The sequence below is a fragment of the Haliaeetus leucocephalus genome, unplaced genomic scaffold (genome assembly GCF_000737465.1).
Source record: "Haliaeetus leucocephalus isolate CR32 unplaced genomic scaffold, Haliaeetus_leucocephalus-4.0 Scaffold148, whole genome shotgun sequence".
NCBI classification, from domain to species: domain Eukaryota; kingdom Metazoa; phylum Chordata; class Aves; order Accipitriformes; family Accipitridae; genus Haliaeetus; species Haliaeetus leucocephalus.
The window spans coordinates 1,024,084-1,041,020 of NW_010972584.1; the positions used below are offsets into that span (position 1 = coordinate 1,024,084).

The following is a 16,937-nucleotide window of genomic DNA, read 5'->3' on the forward strand; positions in this document are numbered from 1 at the left end:
GGAGTTTTTAATGGAACTTCTACTTTACACATTCCACGGTGAAAGTATTTTTAGAGTGCTTGCCAAAGCTCCTATTTAAATATGACTGATTTCAGTTTTCATCACATGTGTATTAAAAAAGGGATGTTGGTATTACTTCGGCTTTGTATCCTACTTCCTGACTCCCTTGCCTTATTGTCTTGGTTATTTCATATACTTCTTACTGAGGCAAAGGCTAGTTCTTGCATTATACATGCTTATCATAATAGTTCAAAATTAAAAGATATTAAAAATAATGTGACAACATAAAGAAACTACATCCTTTTCCAGACATTAGTATCTCACTACAATCAAAAAGTTCAATAACTATGAAAATAAATTCTTTTATGAAATAAATTCAATTGGCAAGCAAAACAGAAGGTGTATTCTAACTGGCAAATTATGAAAAAAATTACTAGTACAGATTATTCGATGTTGAATTAAATTAGAGTATCTGCATTAACTGGCTGTGGTATCACGGTCGTCTTCACTCAGAGCTTTCACGTGAAAACCACATTTCCCCAACATCTGCAAAAGAATCAGGAAAACCCAGCAACCATGACAGACAGCATGCCCAGTTAGCCCACTGCCCTTGTCACTAGGTTTCCTTTTCAGAAATCATGAATGATTAAGTTATCCCAAATTGTTTTGAAACCGTATTCTTCAGATACTTCTTAGCATTTTAGCAAGCCATCCAGCCAAAATCTGTGCTCTCCAAGCACACCATCATCTCCAAGATGTCACCACTAGAAACTGATAAATTACAGCACTTTGCAGAACATAGCAGAACCACTTTCAAATCTCATCTTGGGAGATTAGGTATTTCTGGCCATGCATTACAGTATTCATACAAAGACTACAAAATACGATTCAAGACAAACATTCCCTACCTCTGTACAAGAATCTGACTAGAGCCACAGCTGGGGAAGAGCAACAAAGAGGCAGAAGGTGCTAAAAAGAGATGCCAGTCCCAGACACAGAGTAACTGAGACAACAGCAGATAGCCAAAGACTGTGGTCTTTATTGTGTAGGATACCCCATATCTTCTCAGACTGAACAGATTCAGAGTGCAAACATCTGCTAATGTAATGCCACCATTGCTAAAAGCCATCTTAACTGTCAGTTTAATCACCAGCTCTAAAGGTTGAGAGATGAAATTATAAAAATTCCACTGGGAGAAAACACTTTGGCAGCCTAGGTAGTTAACCTTTGGAATATGTTAGGTAAATTCTCCACAACCTAGCACACTAAACTGAAATGGCAGGCTGTTTAAAGGGGCTTATTTTCACTCACATCATTTACAGGATTCAATACATCAGAGAAAGAAATGTCCTTCACTACAGAAAAATGCTACTTTGGATAAAACAAAGATTTGACAATCAGCGGGTCTTTATAGTGTCTAAAAACAGGAAAATGAGTTGGCTTGCTCAGGTGCCTTGTCCCTGCAACATGCTAAGCGCTTCAGTACCTTTAACACATTTATCCTCACAGGTCCCATGTTCCAGATGAGCAACTGTAAAACAGTGACCATCCCAAGGAGGACTACGGCAGAGCAGAGCATTGAACCCAATGCTCCAGAAGCCTCATCCGCATCTTTCCAATGACACCACTTTACATCATGGCAACAAACTCCGGTTAGGAACAGGCAGGACTACAGCTGTGTGAGGGCAACTGCCCTCCTGCAGAAAAGCAGAAGGCACAAAGATCAGAACCAAATTCCCACATCACCTAAACAGTGTTTGGCTGCTCTTGAATCATCTTTTTGTTTTTACTGTTGTAGATAAAAACTGTAAATATATAAAAAATAATCCAAAGCGCCGCATTGAGGACCAAGTCAAATCATAAATTCGGGAAGTATCTTGAGACACGTGACCCCACATTTACCCATAGCATGCTAACCAATGGATAGGATGAATGCTCAACTGTGGAGTTACTAAAATTCAAGTAATTGCTTACAGTATGCGTCATTATTGTTAGTAACAACACAGCCTACACTAAAATCCTGCTAACCAGTGCTACAGGTACTGGCAGAACTACTTTTATCCTGGAGCCTGGTGTACACATACGTGGGTATAAGTGTGATATTTGTGTCAAGAGTGAGGAAGTGGAACATTTTTAAGATCTTTTCTCCCCTAGTATGTGCAAGAAGCTCCTTCCCCCAGCAAAAGCCACTTTTGTTGGAAGGAGTGGAGGGACTGAACGGCAAACAGACAAAACCAGAGAGAAACTAAAATCCTCTCTCTGCTTTTGCTAGCAGTGCCATGAAGGTGGAAGGGAAGGAGGGCCCTGGACACGGCTTCAGCAGCCCCCACGACTCAGAGCCGCCGACATCTGCTTGCAGGGGCAGACTGCACATTTCATTCAATAGATGGGTATACAGAAGTGTTCAAATAGCAAAGAGGAAGAGCTAGAAGTCACTCACTGGAAAACTGAGCTCAGTAGCCACCACTGTCCCTTGGAGCAAATCTTATATATGGCTAAAACTGGCCTACAGCTGTCCTCTCCCCTGCAGCTTGCAGGATTGCCATGCGCCTTTCCAGGGCACACCAGCAATGCCAGTGTGCTCCAGGGCCTTTTTGTCATCTGTTACAGGCAAATAGTTCGACAGTCAGGGCAATAGGCTAGGCTTAGGAATGGGGCCAGCTCACAGCTCTGCAGAGTTACTAGTGTGACTAAATCCCAATCTCTCTGCATGTTGCAAACTCCTCTTGCACAGCAATAATCAATGAACTTCCCTTTCTCCCTCATTTGACAGGATTTTGTGCAAATAAATATTCAAGAGGATGTCAAGAGCACCAGCCACCTCTGAAACCTGTGCATTCGTAAGTGTGGTAAGCTAGGTGCAAAGCAAAGTATCTGGAAGGGTTTTTACACTGCACTGGGCTAGAGGTGATGCAGGCATCAAGTGACAGGTTTTCAGGTACCTAAATTCTGCTGCTTAGCACAAAATGGAGTGGGGAGAAGGTGGCAGTATCTAGACCCTCTATGTCTTTGCCAGAAGTGAATTTAAAAATCTACAGGGGAAAAATGCAGGACATCCTTGAGAGGGAGAAGGCTATCTGGTCCTCGCTAGCAAAGGAAGAGCTTGTGAGGACTAGAAGAGACCTATTACCTGCAGTTCCATATATAGAGGACGCAAATATTTGCTTCTCATGCTACTTTATTTCCAGCACTCAGATTCTCAAGCTTTTGTCTCTTAGCCAAGCCACTTATAGCCTGCTTTCACCTTGCGATTCCAGGAAGTCTTGCTTCACTGCCAGATTCGCCCTAAGTTCACGCTATCATTTATTTGCTCCCCCCCCCCCCATCTTCTCTGTTGAGTGAAACAAACGCAAAACTTTGTGAACACCTCCAGCTTCCCATGAGCCTCTGCCTCACCCTTCCACCCACAACTCCTGTTCCCCAACCTCCCCCCCCAGCACACACTCATGTTCTGACAGGTTCTTGGTATTACCTCCCCCTCCCTGTAGCCAGGTCTCTAGTTCACTGTATTTCTTGGAACTGCAGCTGCACAAAGAAAGTGTGAGGGCAGTGTCTGCCAGCACCCAAACCACAAGCTCCACAGCTGCACAGCTCCAACCAGCAGACAGCGCAAGGTCAGGCAGCTTTCAGCACCAAGACAGTAGGGAGGAAACAGCAGAGATTCTCGCTGCTTGACGGTGGCTACAGAGCTGTGCGGAAGTCCAGAGTTGAGGCAATCATGTGCTACAGTCCAACAACAGTGAATGACCCATCTGATGTTTCTGCGATTAAAAGTACAAGGTTAAGAAAAACAAGAGAAAGGGAAGAATGGGAAAGGCAAGGGTGGAGGTCACAAATTTACACTGCATTCCCTAGAAGCACCCTTTTTTCCGTGCCCCACATGCTCTGCAGAAAGCAGGGGAGACAAGATTCCAGGGCTATGAGTCAGGGTGGCAAGAGGCTCTAACTTCCCAGGCTAGCAAACAGGATGAGGAAAGCAAGAGACACATGAAAACCTGGGTAACCTCTGTGCTCTTGCACGCTTCCTGGGAATGTTTTACTTATTTGTATGCTTTCCAGAAACTTCTGTTCTCAGAATCCAGGACTTTCCATAGAGCCTGATCTGATACTAACCAAATCACCCCTCCCCTCCTGTTTGTCCACTTGGCTGCCAATCAGCACATGACAAAACACCAGGAAGCCAAGCTCAAAACCTAACTCCATGGCAATGGTCCTAGAAGATCACTGCCACGTAACCTCCTTCCAAAATGAAGCCACCAAGCTAGCCCAGTGCTTAGAGGGCAGGCAGGCTATGGCATTTTTGTCCTGGGCTCTTCTGCCTGGCACTGCAGTAGGAAAGAGAAAATGTTGCACAAAGCCCATGAAACTCCCTCTAGACATGTACAAAAAGCAAACCACCAGAATAATCCCAGAAGGAGCCACTGATCCTGAAAGAAAAGCTGGCTTTATGCAGAAGCAATGGACAGACAAACAGGTAAAGGCACACCTAATACTGAGGAAGGAGTTTGGCTTCTCTGTCGCACAACAGAAGCAGCTCCTGATGCGTCAGGGCACATGCCAAGCGCTGTTTCATCTGTTGGAGGAGAGGCTGCGACAGCACCCAGAAATGACTTCATCAAAAAGCAGCAACCTTTGCAACCCGTATGTGTTAGTGCACAACAGAAGTTACCACAGTTGTCATGTCTAAACTTAGCCATGGCCAAGAGGGGCAAGAAGAGTGGATCAAAGTCACTGTAAAATGGCCATACCTCAGGTCTCCAGCACAAACCTCTATCTAGGCACGTTTCTCCAGAAGCAAGGTATTTTCTTTCTCTGCACATACTGGTATTGACCACTGCCAGATACAGCATCTGGACAGATGCACTGGTCCAGCTCGCTAATCCCTAGCTCCGAAATTCCAGTTACTTGGATGTCTGAAAGAAGCTGGTGGTTAGGGAATGGATTCCCCCCCCCCGTTCATGTGGGAACCCCCTCGAGTCCCATCCCTCCTGTTAAAGCCATTCTGTAGTTAGTTTTTCTCCAGTTCTAGTCCTAAATTCTGCTCTAACTGCTGCTGAGCTAAGCTACTCAGCTGAAACTCATACAAAGAGAGACCCTCTTTCAATTGGAAAAGGAAGATTAAAATGCTAAAGACTTCACAGAGTTCTTTTAGGGCCAAAAAAAAATAAAGGCATTAACAACACGGAGATCTGTGAGAACATATTAGGAAAGTCTATGTAAGTTAACCTGGGGAACAGGTTTGTGCATGACTTAAAAGGACAGCTGTTGCTTTCCCTGCCTTCAGTGCAAATTTTAGCTTTAAATTTACATTTTTGAGTCTGTCCTGGAAATCACCAACTTTGAAGTAACCCTCTGCACTAGCAGAGCCTTTTTTTTTTTCTTGCATAGGAAGCCAGGAGAAACTAGTGCCATAGTTCATCTTGGCCAGTTAGCCAGGAATAACCCTGTTTCTTCCTCTGTTTCCTTTTGAACAAGAAGAAATCTGTCCTAGGAAGACATCCTGTCCTGATTTTAAAGTGGCCAGCAATAGACTCCTGCTAAGCTGTTTCAGTAATTAATTACACTCTCTGTTAAAGATGTGCACCTTTTCTTCTGGCCTACATTTATAGTACTTGTTATACACTTGTCTATGAAACCAAAGAGACTTCTGTTATCAAATTTCTGCTCCCTGTGCCAGGTAATTAACCCCTAAGCTTGTCTTTGATGAGCTAAACAGTCTTTCACAACAAGGCATATTTTTCCAGCTGTTAATCCACCTACTGGTTCTTCTCCAAACCTAGTTTTCCATTTCTTTCTCAACCAGTCAGTAACATAACTGGACATTTTTGCAACTATTCCACTATTGTAGTACACAGATTATTTAATCCTGCTACTTGTATTTGGCAATCCCCTGTTAACACATGCAAGGATCACATCAGCCTGCTGGGCAGCTCACTGAAAATGGGTGCTTGTGGTCAGAATATCCATGAGCCCCAAATCTTTCTCCAAGCTCTCCTGGCAGCAGAAGCCCCTCAGCCACAAGGCACAGGCTGCATTATTTGTCTCTGCATATATGATCCTATTAAACACTTGTGCCTAGCTCAAAGAGCAATTCCAATTGCTCTGCAGCAATAACAGGATCCCTTCATAATTCCCATTCCTCAGCCTCTGTGCCACAGCCCACTTTCAGAAAATACTGTTCTCCTCCAAAATACTGATAAACTATTGCCTATCATCTGGGCAAAATCTGATCTACGTGAAGCCACAACAGTAACGCTCCAACTTTAGCACATTAGTTTACAGATACATTTTGACAGATAGCAGTTAAATTTTGATCTATTAAATAATGCCCTATTGCACTTATGTTCAATATACCTTATAGAAGTCTATATATATTTCAAGAAGGGACCTTAAGCTATGTACAAGATAGGGCACCATTATCCTTTTCATTTCCCAAATTGGGAAGCCAGTGACACAAAAAGGAGAAGCAGCCTTCCCTTTGAAGAGACAACGGGTCAGAAGCAAAACCATGAAAAAAAAGCCAATCTCCTGACTCCTGATCAATGGCTGTACTCACAAGACAGTGTGACCTTCTGACCTTTCCAACAACTAACCATCTGTGGCAATGAAATTAGGGAAATGAAAGTCCATCCTGCATCAAAAGCTTCGCTGTAGCACTGATTAAAACAGAAAATGTGTAAACTGCTTTAACATAAAGCACTGGAGAAAGACCCCACCTCGCAATCTGTATATTTGCATATACATGTCAGGAAGCAAAAATCCTCCCTTCTCTGTGCGCTTGACCTTCTTAAAAGGTCAATGATTATGTTTAGCTAAAAATAAGGTTAAACTTCATGAAAGGTTTCTCTGAGCAAATCTTTGCCTAAAATGCTTTTGCAGAGCACCCCAGCACAAAGACTGCCATTCAGCTGACAGATGCAAGTAAACAGCAATGGTTTCGGTGTACTGAGCATGTTATCATGGGAAAGAAACAATCTATCTTGGGAAACAAGATAAAAGCTTAAAAATCATAAGTGGAAAAAGAATTGATTAGACAGCGACAGGACTAAAAATTACAAATGCTATAGAGAGCATGAATGGTTTATGTGTTACACAGCAAGAAGTAAGGGCTTTCCTGTTAAACAAGCAGGCAGCACCAGAAGCAAAGAAAATACTTTTCCCACTTACAATACAAAATTAGAAAGATTTGCTGTCAGATGATGTCATGGAGGCTAGACACAGACAGACTCAAAAGAGGATTAAACAAATTAATGGAGGACAGATCCATTAGTGATTATGAAGCAGGACGACCCCAAATCCAGCTTTGGCTAAGAACAGTCCTTAACTGCTGACTGTCAGAAGAAGGGCGGGATCCTCCCATACCTATCTTTTCCCTTGTAATTTTTCCCCCACCATCTGCTATGAGCCCCGATTAGACAGAGTACATTGAACTAGACAGACCCATATAGTCTGACCCACTAAGTCTTTTTTCTTGCTCTCACAGGAGATTGCAACCGCAATCTTTTTTGCATGACTACTAAAAAATGTTCAGCATGGCACAGACTTGTAATTTCTTTCCCTAAGATGTCTCCCAGGCTAAACACACATCCTCACCCTACAGTGTCGCCCCCTTACAGGACAATGGACTGTTCTCATGACACAGCCATCATGACAAAGCTTACAGAAAATAATTATGTAGGGCCTGAGCTCATGCCAAGATCACAACAGGTCAAGGAGGTGTCACCAGGGGACTCCTGGGTGGCCTGAGGGTCAGAGGGGATGGAGGGACTGTGACAATCCTCCCAAACAGAACTGAAGCTCTCCTCTCAGCAGCTTTCCTCCAGCAAAACCAAAACTCAGTGACCAAGAAAATTAGTCTACCCACACAGTAGTTGCAAGGGATAAGAGATGGCCATTTTTGTTCCCACTGAACAAATAAGCCTTCACTTGCTTTACAACACAGCATCTGAGAGGAGGGGATCAGAAACACCAGAAATCCTATAGTAATTAATAGGAAATAACACCATCAGGAACTCCGCCAGCCTAAGCCTGGAGTGCCCTCTAGGGGTAAAAGACTGGTGAGCCACATACCAACTGCTCGAGTTGTAGAAGGCCTTGCTTTGGGAAAAGGACTTTCTTCTCCATTAATACAGTGACTAAGCAATGTTGGGACAGGGATTCCTTGACATTACAATAATAATTGCATAACAAAGATAATTCAGGAGACTGAGAACACCCCTGAACTTTGGCCCAAACACCTCCCCATTGCAGAAGCCTGGGTCTGGTGATCCCACAAGGCAGGACGCTGAGTTCTGCAACCCCTTGCAAACCCACTCAGTGCTTGCAGCAGTGAGTCCAAAGCTTTGCTCACAGAGGGCCAGGTAACTGGAGGAAGGTGAGACTGAGGACTGCTTAACAAAACTCTCCTCCAACAGTATGCCTGCGCTCACAGAAGTATCTATCAGCCCTGCAGGCCAAGAACTTACGACTGAATGCAATCAGCTTTGTTATCCCACTCTCAGAGCTTAAACAGGACCTGCTAGTTTCCTAATTTTAGCTGCCTGTCCCCTCCCCACCCGGATTCCCACAGAACAGAAGAATGAAGCCACATGTGCTGAAAAAATATTCCCAGAGGGAGCAAACGGGAGAGGGCTCAGCTAGCAGAGAGAACAAAATAGACTACAAAGGGGCAAATTTCACACAGGGCAAAATTAAGCAGACGACTGAGCTTCTCTTTTTGCATGTGTCTCTCTGTCCCCAGGACTGAAACAATGCTGGTGGTTTATGTCCTACTGTGTTCACCTTCATGCCATTACCAACGCGTCTGGGAGCAAGAGTCATAACCCTTCTGTTGTAACCATAGAACAAAATGTGTGTGATAAACATGGCTCCTCTTCTTTTCAGTCTTTGAATCAACAAGCAGGAGCATTTGCAGAAGCTACATAAATATAATCAGAAAGCAAATTTTGCAGCTGCTTGTATATCTGCACTAATAAGTCAGTTTATGGAGTCACATTTACTCAACCAAGGACAAGACTTGCCATGTGGCTTGTGTATGCAGTCACAGATAAGCAACTTGAACCTGGGATATCAATGCTGATAATGAACTGCTTCCTAAAGAACAAGGATTATTTACAGGTATTATTTGGTGAAAAGTTCCAGCACCATTTGTTTTATCAATGCTGCAGACAAATCCTGAACAGAAAGAGAGCAACAGATGCAACTAATTTCCACCACTACAGTTTTTAAGTCCAATGAAGTCTGGAAAAATTACTCTGATGAAGCAAAACATAGGCAAACCCCAACCCAAACACACCACACAAAACCCAGAGTCAGAGATGACCAACCATCTGGATACCAACTCACTTTGTGCAACAGGTTACACACAGTACACGATTCCTGGAAGCAGCACATGCCTCAAGTAATGTCCTGCCAGGTGCTGCTAAATAGCTGGGTCTTTTCCCCATGCTCTTCCTGTCCAAGTAACCTCCCCAGCACCAGATCACAAGAAAAATCTCAGTTGCCAACAGAGCTCCATTCCTGAGCTATCATCATAAACTCCTGGCTTTCCATAATAAATGCGTTAAAAATGTGCCTTCATAGTAAGTACCGTGACACGTCAAATAAAGTTTTCCCAGAAAGACAAGGTTTGGGTTAAGCTGTTTATGCTACAGATTTGCACCAGGGTATGTTAAGCAGTTTCAAACACGGCATGTTACACAGCACTGCATTTCAGTTTGGGCCAGCGGAGATGCTTTTACCAAAATCACGCATGTGGGCACAATTAACAACGTTCTCAGGCATTAGCCACCCTGGCTTCCACTCCACACAATAGGCCTTTGTTTGAAGCCTGGCACAGCATGGAGAGAATTAGAGCACAGCACCAGAGGAAGCCTTGCCAGCAGATGTTTTGACTGGCAGAACATGCAAGTTCTCCCTGGTTTTAATGCTCACGTTGCATCGCATCCATAAATTAATGGGGAGTTAGAGGTTGGAAATACTCTCTTGAATCAACTGGAGCAGAAATACTGTTGACAATAAAAAAAGCTAACCATTGCTGGGCTCCAAGTGGCAAAACTATTCCTTAGAGTCCTATCTCCAAACTTAATTGCCAGAGTGATCAAACCCAGACACAACAGAGAGCTCACACCTTGTCTGGACACAAGTGTCACCACTATGATTTAGGGCCCAGCAGGCTCTCAAGGAGATGTTGCTGATGCCCCACATCAAATTAAGAGTCTTGTTCTGAATATTCTTCTACAGGCTGTGATGAGAAGATGTCTAAGCGGTAGTTGTGCTGACTCCCGCTAAAATATCTGCAACCCTCTCATGGATTTCCGTAGCACCCTCTTCTTCAAAGGGCACAACAGAAGCACAGGCTGTCTTTGCCTTATAACTTTTGTGAAATAAAAGGTGTCAGATGAAGGATTCTGCAGACTGCATCCTCTCTTTACTGAGCTGCTGCTTTCTTCATACATTCCCAATACTATCCCTTCCCCAGAAAAAGCTAAGGTGGTCTTCCCATCTCCAAAGCCCACTCGGTCCTTGGCACCTCTTCTGACACTGTCAGTAGGGGACATTCTGTCTGAATGATCCTCTTCATTCTTTTTACAGCATGGGCCCTTACTTATAGAGACCTGAGCAGAGGGCTGCCAGCACATTACAACAGTCATCAACCAGCAGGCAAACGACTGAAGAAATTACCATTAGACTGAAACAGGTTTAAGCTTCTTGGACTCCTAAATGGACAAGCCATGGAGGCCACTTAATCTCCAAAAGTTAACACAGGCTCCAGAAGAATACGAATTCTCAGAAGAAAAACCAAAACAAAACAAAAGAAACAAACAAAAAGAACCAACCCAAAACCAAAAAAACCCCCCTCACAAAACCTTAAACCTCCTGAGGACTAGCAAACAGAAAGACTTCCTTGCTAGGATGGTCTATGAGCTGAAAACTAGGCTACTGTCAGGGAAAGTGTCACCACGTAGTTAGTTCTTAGGCTTTTCCCTAGCAGCAGGAACACCGGGGAAAATGGAGTTTTAACTTGATCATGTATGGCTGTCCTTTACATCCTTACAACTGACACTCATGTTTAATTCCCAGGTCAAAACTTACCCTTCAGTTTCCAGTGTTTGTCCAGAAACCGCTGTGGAGCCATTAGACAGGTGGTAGCTACCATTTCCTACCAGCCTGCACTGTTCTAGTCTGCACATGGACAAACAGGCTCTCTGGAGTCCATTACCATTTTCCAATAGCAGCATTCCAGTAACAGCTTTAAGGAAAAAAAGCCAAGTCCTTCCATCAATGGAGATGGATCTCTGTGTAATTAAGTGATACGCTAGCTTGCAACATCTCTTGCTCTGAGCCAGGAGGCAAAGTTCACCAGCACCAGTTCCAGATCACAAGCTTAGAATCCCCCCCTGTTCTAAAAGAAGTGATCTGACCTTCTCATCACTACAACCTCATGATATACAGGGCATCTTCATAGCAATGCTGTGATTGTATTGTATGATGTAATTCACAGATTCAAGCCCGCCCCCGCCACGTTCTCCACATTCATACCTCTGTTTCAGGCCGAGGAATAAATACTGGTGGTTTCATCTTCAGAGTCAGGTCCTGAAAGTCCCACTCACCCAGCACATATTGCACCGGCATTCTGTGGCAGGCAAAAGCAAGTGTGAACACTTTAAAACTACACTCTGTAACACAAAAAAGCACTCAATACCATGCTTACCTCATTACTAACCAGATAACCCTTCTGAGGGCATGCACCTAGACACCCCCAAGGCTCTCAACTGCATATGCAATGTGCATATGCGCTCTAAGGGAGCTGTGGGAGCTCCATTCCCACAAAAGAGTTTGTTATCAAGCACTGGATGTGAGGAACTACTGGCCAGTCAGCCTCACCTCTATACTGGGGAAAGTGATGGAACAAATAGTTCTAGAGATTGTTTCCAAATATACTAAATACAGGAAGGTGACTGGGAGTAGTCAGCATGGATTTACAAAGGGGAAATCATTCCTGACCGACCTGATAGCCACCCATGACACAATGACTAGCTCAGTGCATGAGAAGAGAGTAATCAATGCTGTTTATCTTGACTTTCCTAAGGGTTCTAATACTGTCTCCCATAACATCCTCATATACAAGCTGACAAAGTATGCACTAAATAAATGAGGTAGACTGAAAATTGACTGAACCGGCAGGCTCAGAGGGCTGTGCTCAGTGGCACGAAGTCCAGCTGAAGGCTGACCACTAGCGGAGTACCCCTGGGGTCAAGAGTGGGGCCAATATAGCATAACTTCTTCACTAATGATCTGGATGAAGGGACAGAGAACACCCTTGGCATGTCTGCAGATGACAGAAAATTGGGAGGACTGGTTAACTGACCAGATGCGTGTACTACTTTTCAGAGGGACCACAGGAGGCTGGAGGAATGGGCTGACGGGAACTTCAAGAAATTCACCAAAAAGCAATGTGAAGTCCTATAAACTGGGGATGAATAAACCCATGCACCAGTACTGGCTGGGGGCCAACCAGCTGGACAGCAGGCTTGCAGAAAAGGCCCTGAGGAACGGGTGGACAAGTTGACCATGAGCTAGCAATGTGCCCTTGCAGCAAAGGCAGCCAGTGGCTTCCTGAACTGCATTAGGCAGAGCATTTGCCAGAAGGTCGAGGGAGATGATCATTCCCCTCTATTCAGCACTGGTGGGAAACATCTGGAGTGCTGGGCTCCCAGTACAGTAGAGACATGGATGTACTAGAATAAAGTCCAACAAATGGCCATTAAGATGATTAAGGGATTGGAGCATCTGACATACAAGGAGAGAGACTGAGAGCTGGGACAGTTTAGCCTTGAGAAAGGAAGGCTCAGGCTGGCAGGGGCAGGGGAGAGGAATCTCATCAATAACCATATGTATCTGGTAAGATGGACTGAAGAACAGGGAGCCTGACTCTTTTCAGTGGTAGCCAGTGAAAAGACAGGCAAAGGGCACAGACTGAAACACAGAAAATTCCATTTAAACCTAAGAACCACCCCCCTTTTTTCTTTTTTTTAAACACTGTGAGTGTGGTCAAACACTGGAACAGGCTGTCAGAAAGTTTATATAGTATCTATCTTTGGATGTATTAAAAACCAAACTGGGCATAGCTCTGAGCAACTTGCTCTAGTTGATCCTGCTTTCAGCAGGAGGGGTGGACTAGATTTCCACAAGTCCCCATCAACGTCCATGATTCCATGATTTATGAATTTTGGGGCCATGTTTTCAGCTGCTGTGAGGCACCATACCTCACTTCTTCATGTAGAATAGCATATATTTCTTGCAACCTTAACAGCACTTAAGACAGAGCAACTCACAAGTCAGACAGCTCTGGGAATTTTGCATTTCTGCTCTTAACACAAGACTCAAGAGCAGCAGGAAAACTTCAGGGAAGATACTCAGATCCTACAAAGAGTAATCACTGTTAACACACTGACTCCCTGAGAAACCTTCACATCCTATTCTGCATAAGTTGTGGCAGAATTAATCTGCACAGCAAAATAAGTATCCACATCATAACCACGCTCACATAAACAAGCAGGAGGATGCTACCTCCAAACATACTCCTAAGCATCTCCCAACCCTTCTAAATGATCCAAGTTCCAGAATATTTCCTCTCCCCACACGCTACTCCCCAGGCCCAGCCTGATTGCAGGTAACTCCTTCATACCAAACCCATTTAACTTTTGTGCTAAAAGAACCGCTCACACAGAGCAAACAAATGGAGGCCAAATGAAGACCAAAGCTGCAGCAGCCATGAATACCTCTAAACACCAGGGAAATCCCTCTGCAGGCAAAGCCAAGAAAGGAAAGCACAGTAACACCACAGACCAGTATAGGACTGGCAGCTGAAGAGAGTGCTGAATCAGACAGAGGGGGCCAAGGCTAAATTTTCTAAGCACAGAAGGGCTTAATGAAAATGTACCCAACTTAGAGTCGGTATTGCCAGTTTCCAGCTCCTCTGCAACATCCCTTAAACCCTCTTTGCTCCCAGACAAGACAGACAGGTGATTTACTACCTGACAACAACAGCAAATGCCCATCACTTGAGTCACCATGGGAGACCTACACAGCACTGTTACTTGACATGTCAGCTGCTAATGGTCTTCTGCCTTCTCTCTGCTACCATTCTTCTGGCTGCATTAAGACTGAAGGAAAACCCTCCAAAGGAATGACTGTAAGAGAATGCTCCTACCTTTCTAGTCGCTTGTTGCTCAGCTGCTGGATTTGCTCCTGCTGCACTGCTGTAAGCGGAGCGTGGAGGCTTTTGGAGTTCAAGCTCTGAAACTGAACACAAGGTAACTTTAAAACTTGCCCACTTGTGCCATATGGATGTCCTCTGCACCCTCCCAAGGGTATCCTCCAGGGAGACCCAGCATGCTGACAAACACATATGCCTGGGACTGTTGGAAACCACAAATGGTTAGGAGAACCTATCTGCATGTTTAAAAACAAACCTGTACAAATGTTCTTCTACTTTTCGGGGCTCAGAAGAATAAATAAAATTAAGAATCATTCCACCAAGCAAGTCAGGGTACAGTACGGGTGTATATGTCATGGGTTACATTTCAGTCTCTGCAAAAGAAGGCATTTAAGAGACCCCAAGCATTCTACTGGCATTAATAAACTATGCCTCACCCTCTCCACCATCTAAGGAAAAGTTGTTCTACTTCCTATAAGTGAGATAAAAAGAAAGGTAGGGGATTCAATCAAAACGACTAAGTGAGAGGCACACAGAGACCTTTTTCTCCTCCTATTACTTAACTGTTTTTGCTCCCAGGACAAATGACACGATACATTCACTGGACTCTCGCGCTTCAGGGATCCCATTTGTCTCAAACACTTTCTGCCAGTAGTTGACCACATCGGTGGCAGTCACGAGCCCAGGTCTTGCACTGCAGCTCTGCCTCAGAGATGACCACTTCGGACTGACGATAGGACTTTTACTTTGACTCAACCCCCCCGGCATGCACTTAAGTGAGAGACCGAACAATCTCCTGAGCGGTGGGTGGATGAGGCATCTCATTGTTGTGAAATCAGTTCCTGGCTTCCACATGTGTTCCTTGTTGCCATCAGCTGATCTAATCAGTGCTGAGACTCACAGGACACTTGGTGCTACCACAAGCCACTGTGGCTAAGCACCAGCTGACCCCAGTCAGTGGATTCTCCTCAGGGCAGCACAAAAACAGCACCAGTTTGCAGCTCTTCTGGTCTACAAAAGGAGGCAAAAGTACAGCCTGAATCCCTTGGGCTAGCAAATCATAGGTTCCCCTCTGAGAGAGTGCAGACTGCTTGCCCTAATCCCAGCCCACAGATACAAAAACAATTACTCACACCCTAAGAGTAACAAAGGATTACCCCGAGAAAAGACTCAGGTGACAGCTAACCAGCTCTGCCACTGCAATCCATTTCTTTGCAGAGCTGCCCATTTTCACAGGCCAGAGCTACTAAGAGGCCAGTCCATACCCACGGCAGGGCAGAAGCGAGCGTGCCTACATGCAGGCACAGCACTCCTGCCTGTCCTCAGTCCCAGAAAGCCACAGGCACACCAACCTTCAGCTCCAGCCCTTGGCTCTCCACCCCATGGGTGGGTCACCCTGGTTCCCTGTAGGAAGACCTTCAGTCTCCCCTAGATTCCTTCTTTTATTCCTCTCTCTGTTCATAAACCACAAGTCCTAGGTTAGCAGGTGCGCTCACAGAAGACTTTGACTCCATGGGTCAAGGGTCTTCTACACTGTCACCATCCCCAGAGAGCAGGCAAAGAGCTGCAGAGCCAGGGCTGAGCTGCTAAGAGCAGAGGAAGGAGAAAAGCTCACAAGGTGCAACTAAAGGGAAGAGAAACACTTGAAAGATGCAAAGGCCAGAAAAGGCAAACCCTGCCAGAGGAAAGTCAGTCTCTTAAAGGAGAGAACAGGCAGAGCCAGACAGAAAGGGAAGAAAAACAAACAAGATGACTGCAGGAGACAAAGGAGATGAAACTTTACAAAACAGCTGCTGGAGACAAAGAGAACAACAATCCCACTTTCCTGCTGTGATCCATCAGAAATGAGGGCCTCCCTCCCTTCTGACTCGAAGTCCCTGGAGCCACTGTGGGTTTCCCCGGGTGCCCATTCCCATTCCTCTGTTGACGGCTGTTTTTCATGTCTCAGAGAGGCCCAAACCTCCCCTCCTCCAATTCCTCCAGAAAACCACCGCACAAACAACTAAATACCTCTCCCGGGCAGCCGGCAGCACCCAGGGTGCTGCTGCAGGGAGACGTGGGGAGGCTGGGTCAGCTCCCACCTGGGGAGATGCTGGCAACTGAACCCCTGCAGCAGCCCTGGACCCTGCTGCATGGGCCACCTGCACAGGCAGCAGTGTGGGGCCTGCCCTGCCCCTGCTGCACAGTGAAACTGTGGGAAGAGTCAGGTGTCCACTGCCCTCCTTTGCAAAATCAAACCCAACAGAGCCCACGGAAGCCGCAGAAGGAATACCCTGTAGCAAAGATCTCAAGATCGGCTTACCTGCTACTTCCTGGCAAAGGGGTGGGTGCTCTAAGAGCCCAAGGATCCCCTTCTTACCATCTTCATTACCAGGAGCAGAAAGATAAGCAGCCCCTACGAAAATTTAGCTTTATGTTATGCATAAGCTACAGTCTTTACCTGAGCAGCTCCCCACTCCAAGGCCCTGTTTTGGGGATACTGCCACAAGAGGAATACTAAAGGAATAAAACATTAACCATTAGTGCTGTTAGGGAGGCAGATAAGACTTTAATTGGCCATGGCTGGAACAATGCCGCCACTACTGTCACTATTAATAAAGGAGACCAGCTACTGATGCAAGGTCCTTGCCAAGAACAGTCCCTGTCTGCTACTTCTTGGTGCAAATACCTGTTTGCACACAGGTAAGGAACAGATATTTTTTTTTTTTTTTTTTTT

General features: G+C 45.1%; 1 protein-coding gene across 3 annotated transcripts in view; it reads right to left on the reverse strand.

The window, feature by feature from the left end:
• Positions 1-15,227, reverse strand: part of HEMK1 (HemK methyltransferase family member 1) — a 149,952-nt gene extending 134,725 nt beyond the window's left edge. For all 3 annotated transcript variants that reach the window (XR_773990.1, XR_773989.1, XM_010561567.1), the window contains exons 1-3: positions 14,786-15,227; positions 14,216-14,307; positions 11,542-11,635 (exon numbers count right to left, since the gene is read on the reverse strand). Coding sequence is in view for 1 of the 3 variants with exons in the window: in XM_010561567.1 (XP_010559869.1) it covers positions 11,542-11,635; positions 14,216-14,307; positions 14,786-15,076 (477 nt within the window). In the remaining 2 variants the exon portion in view is untranslated. The remainder of the gene's footprint in view (positions 1-11,541; positions 11,636-14,215; positions 14,308-14,785) is intronic.
• Between the last annotated feature and the right edge of the window lie 1,710 nt (positions 15,228-16,937).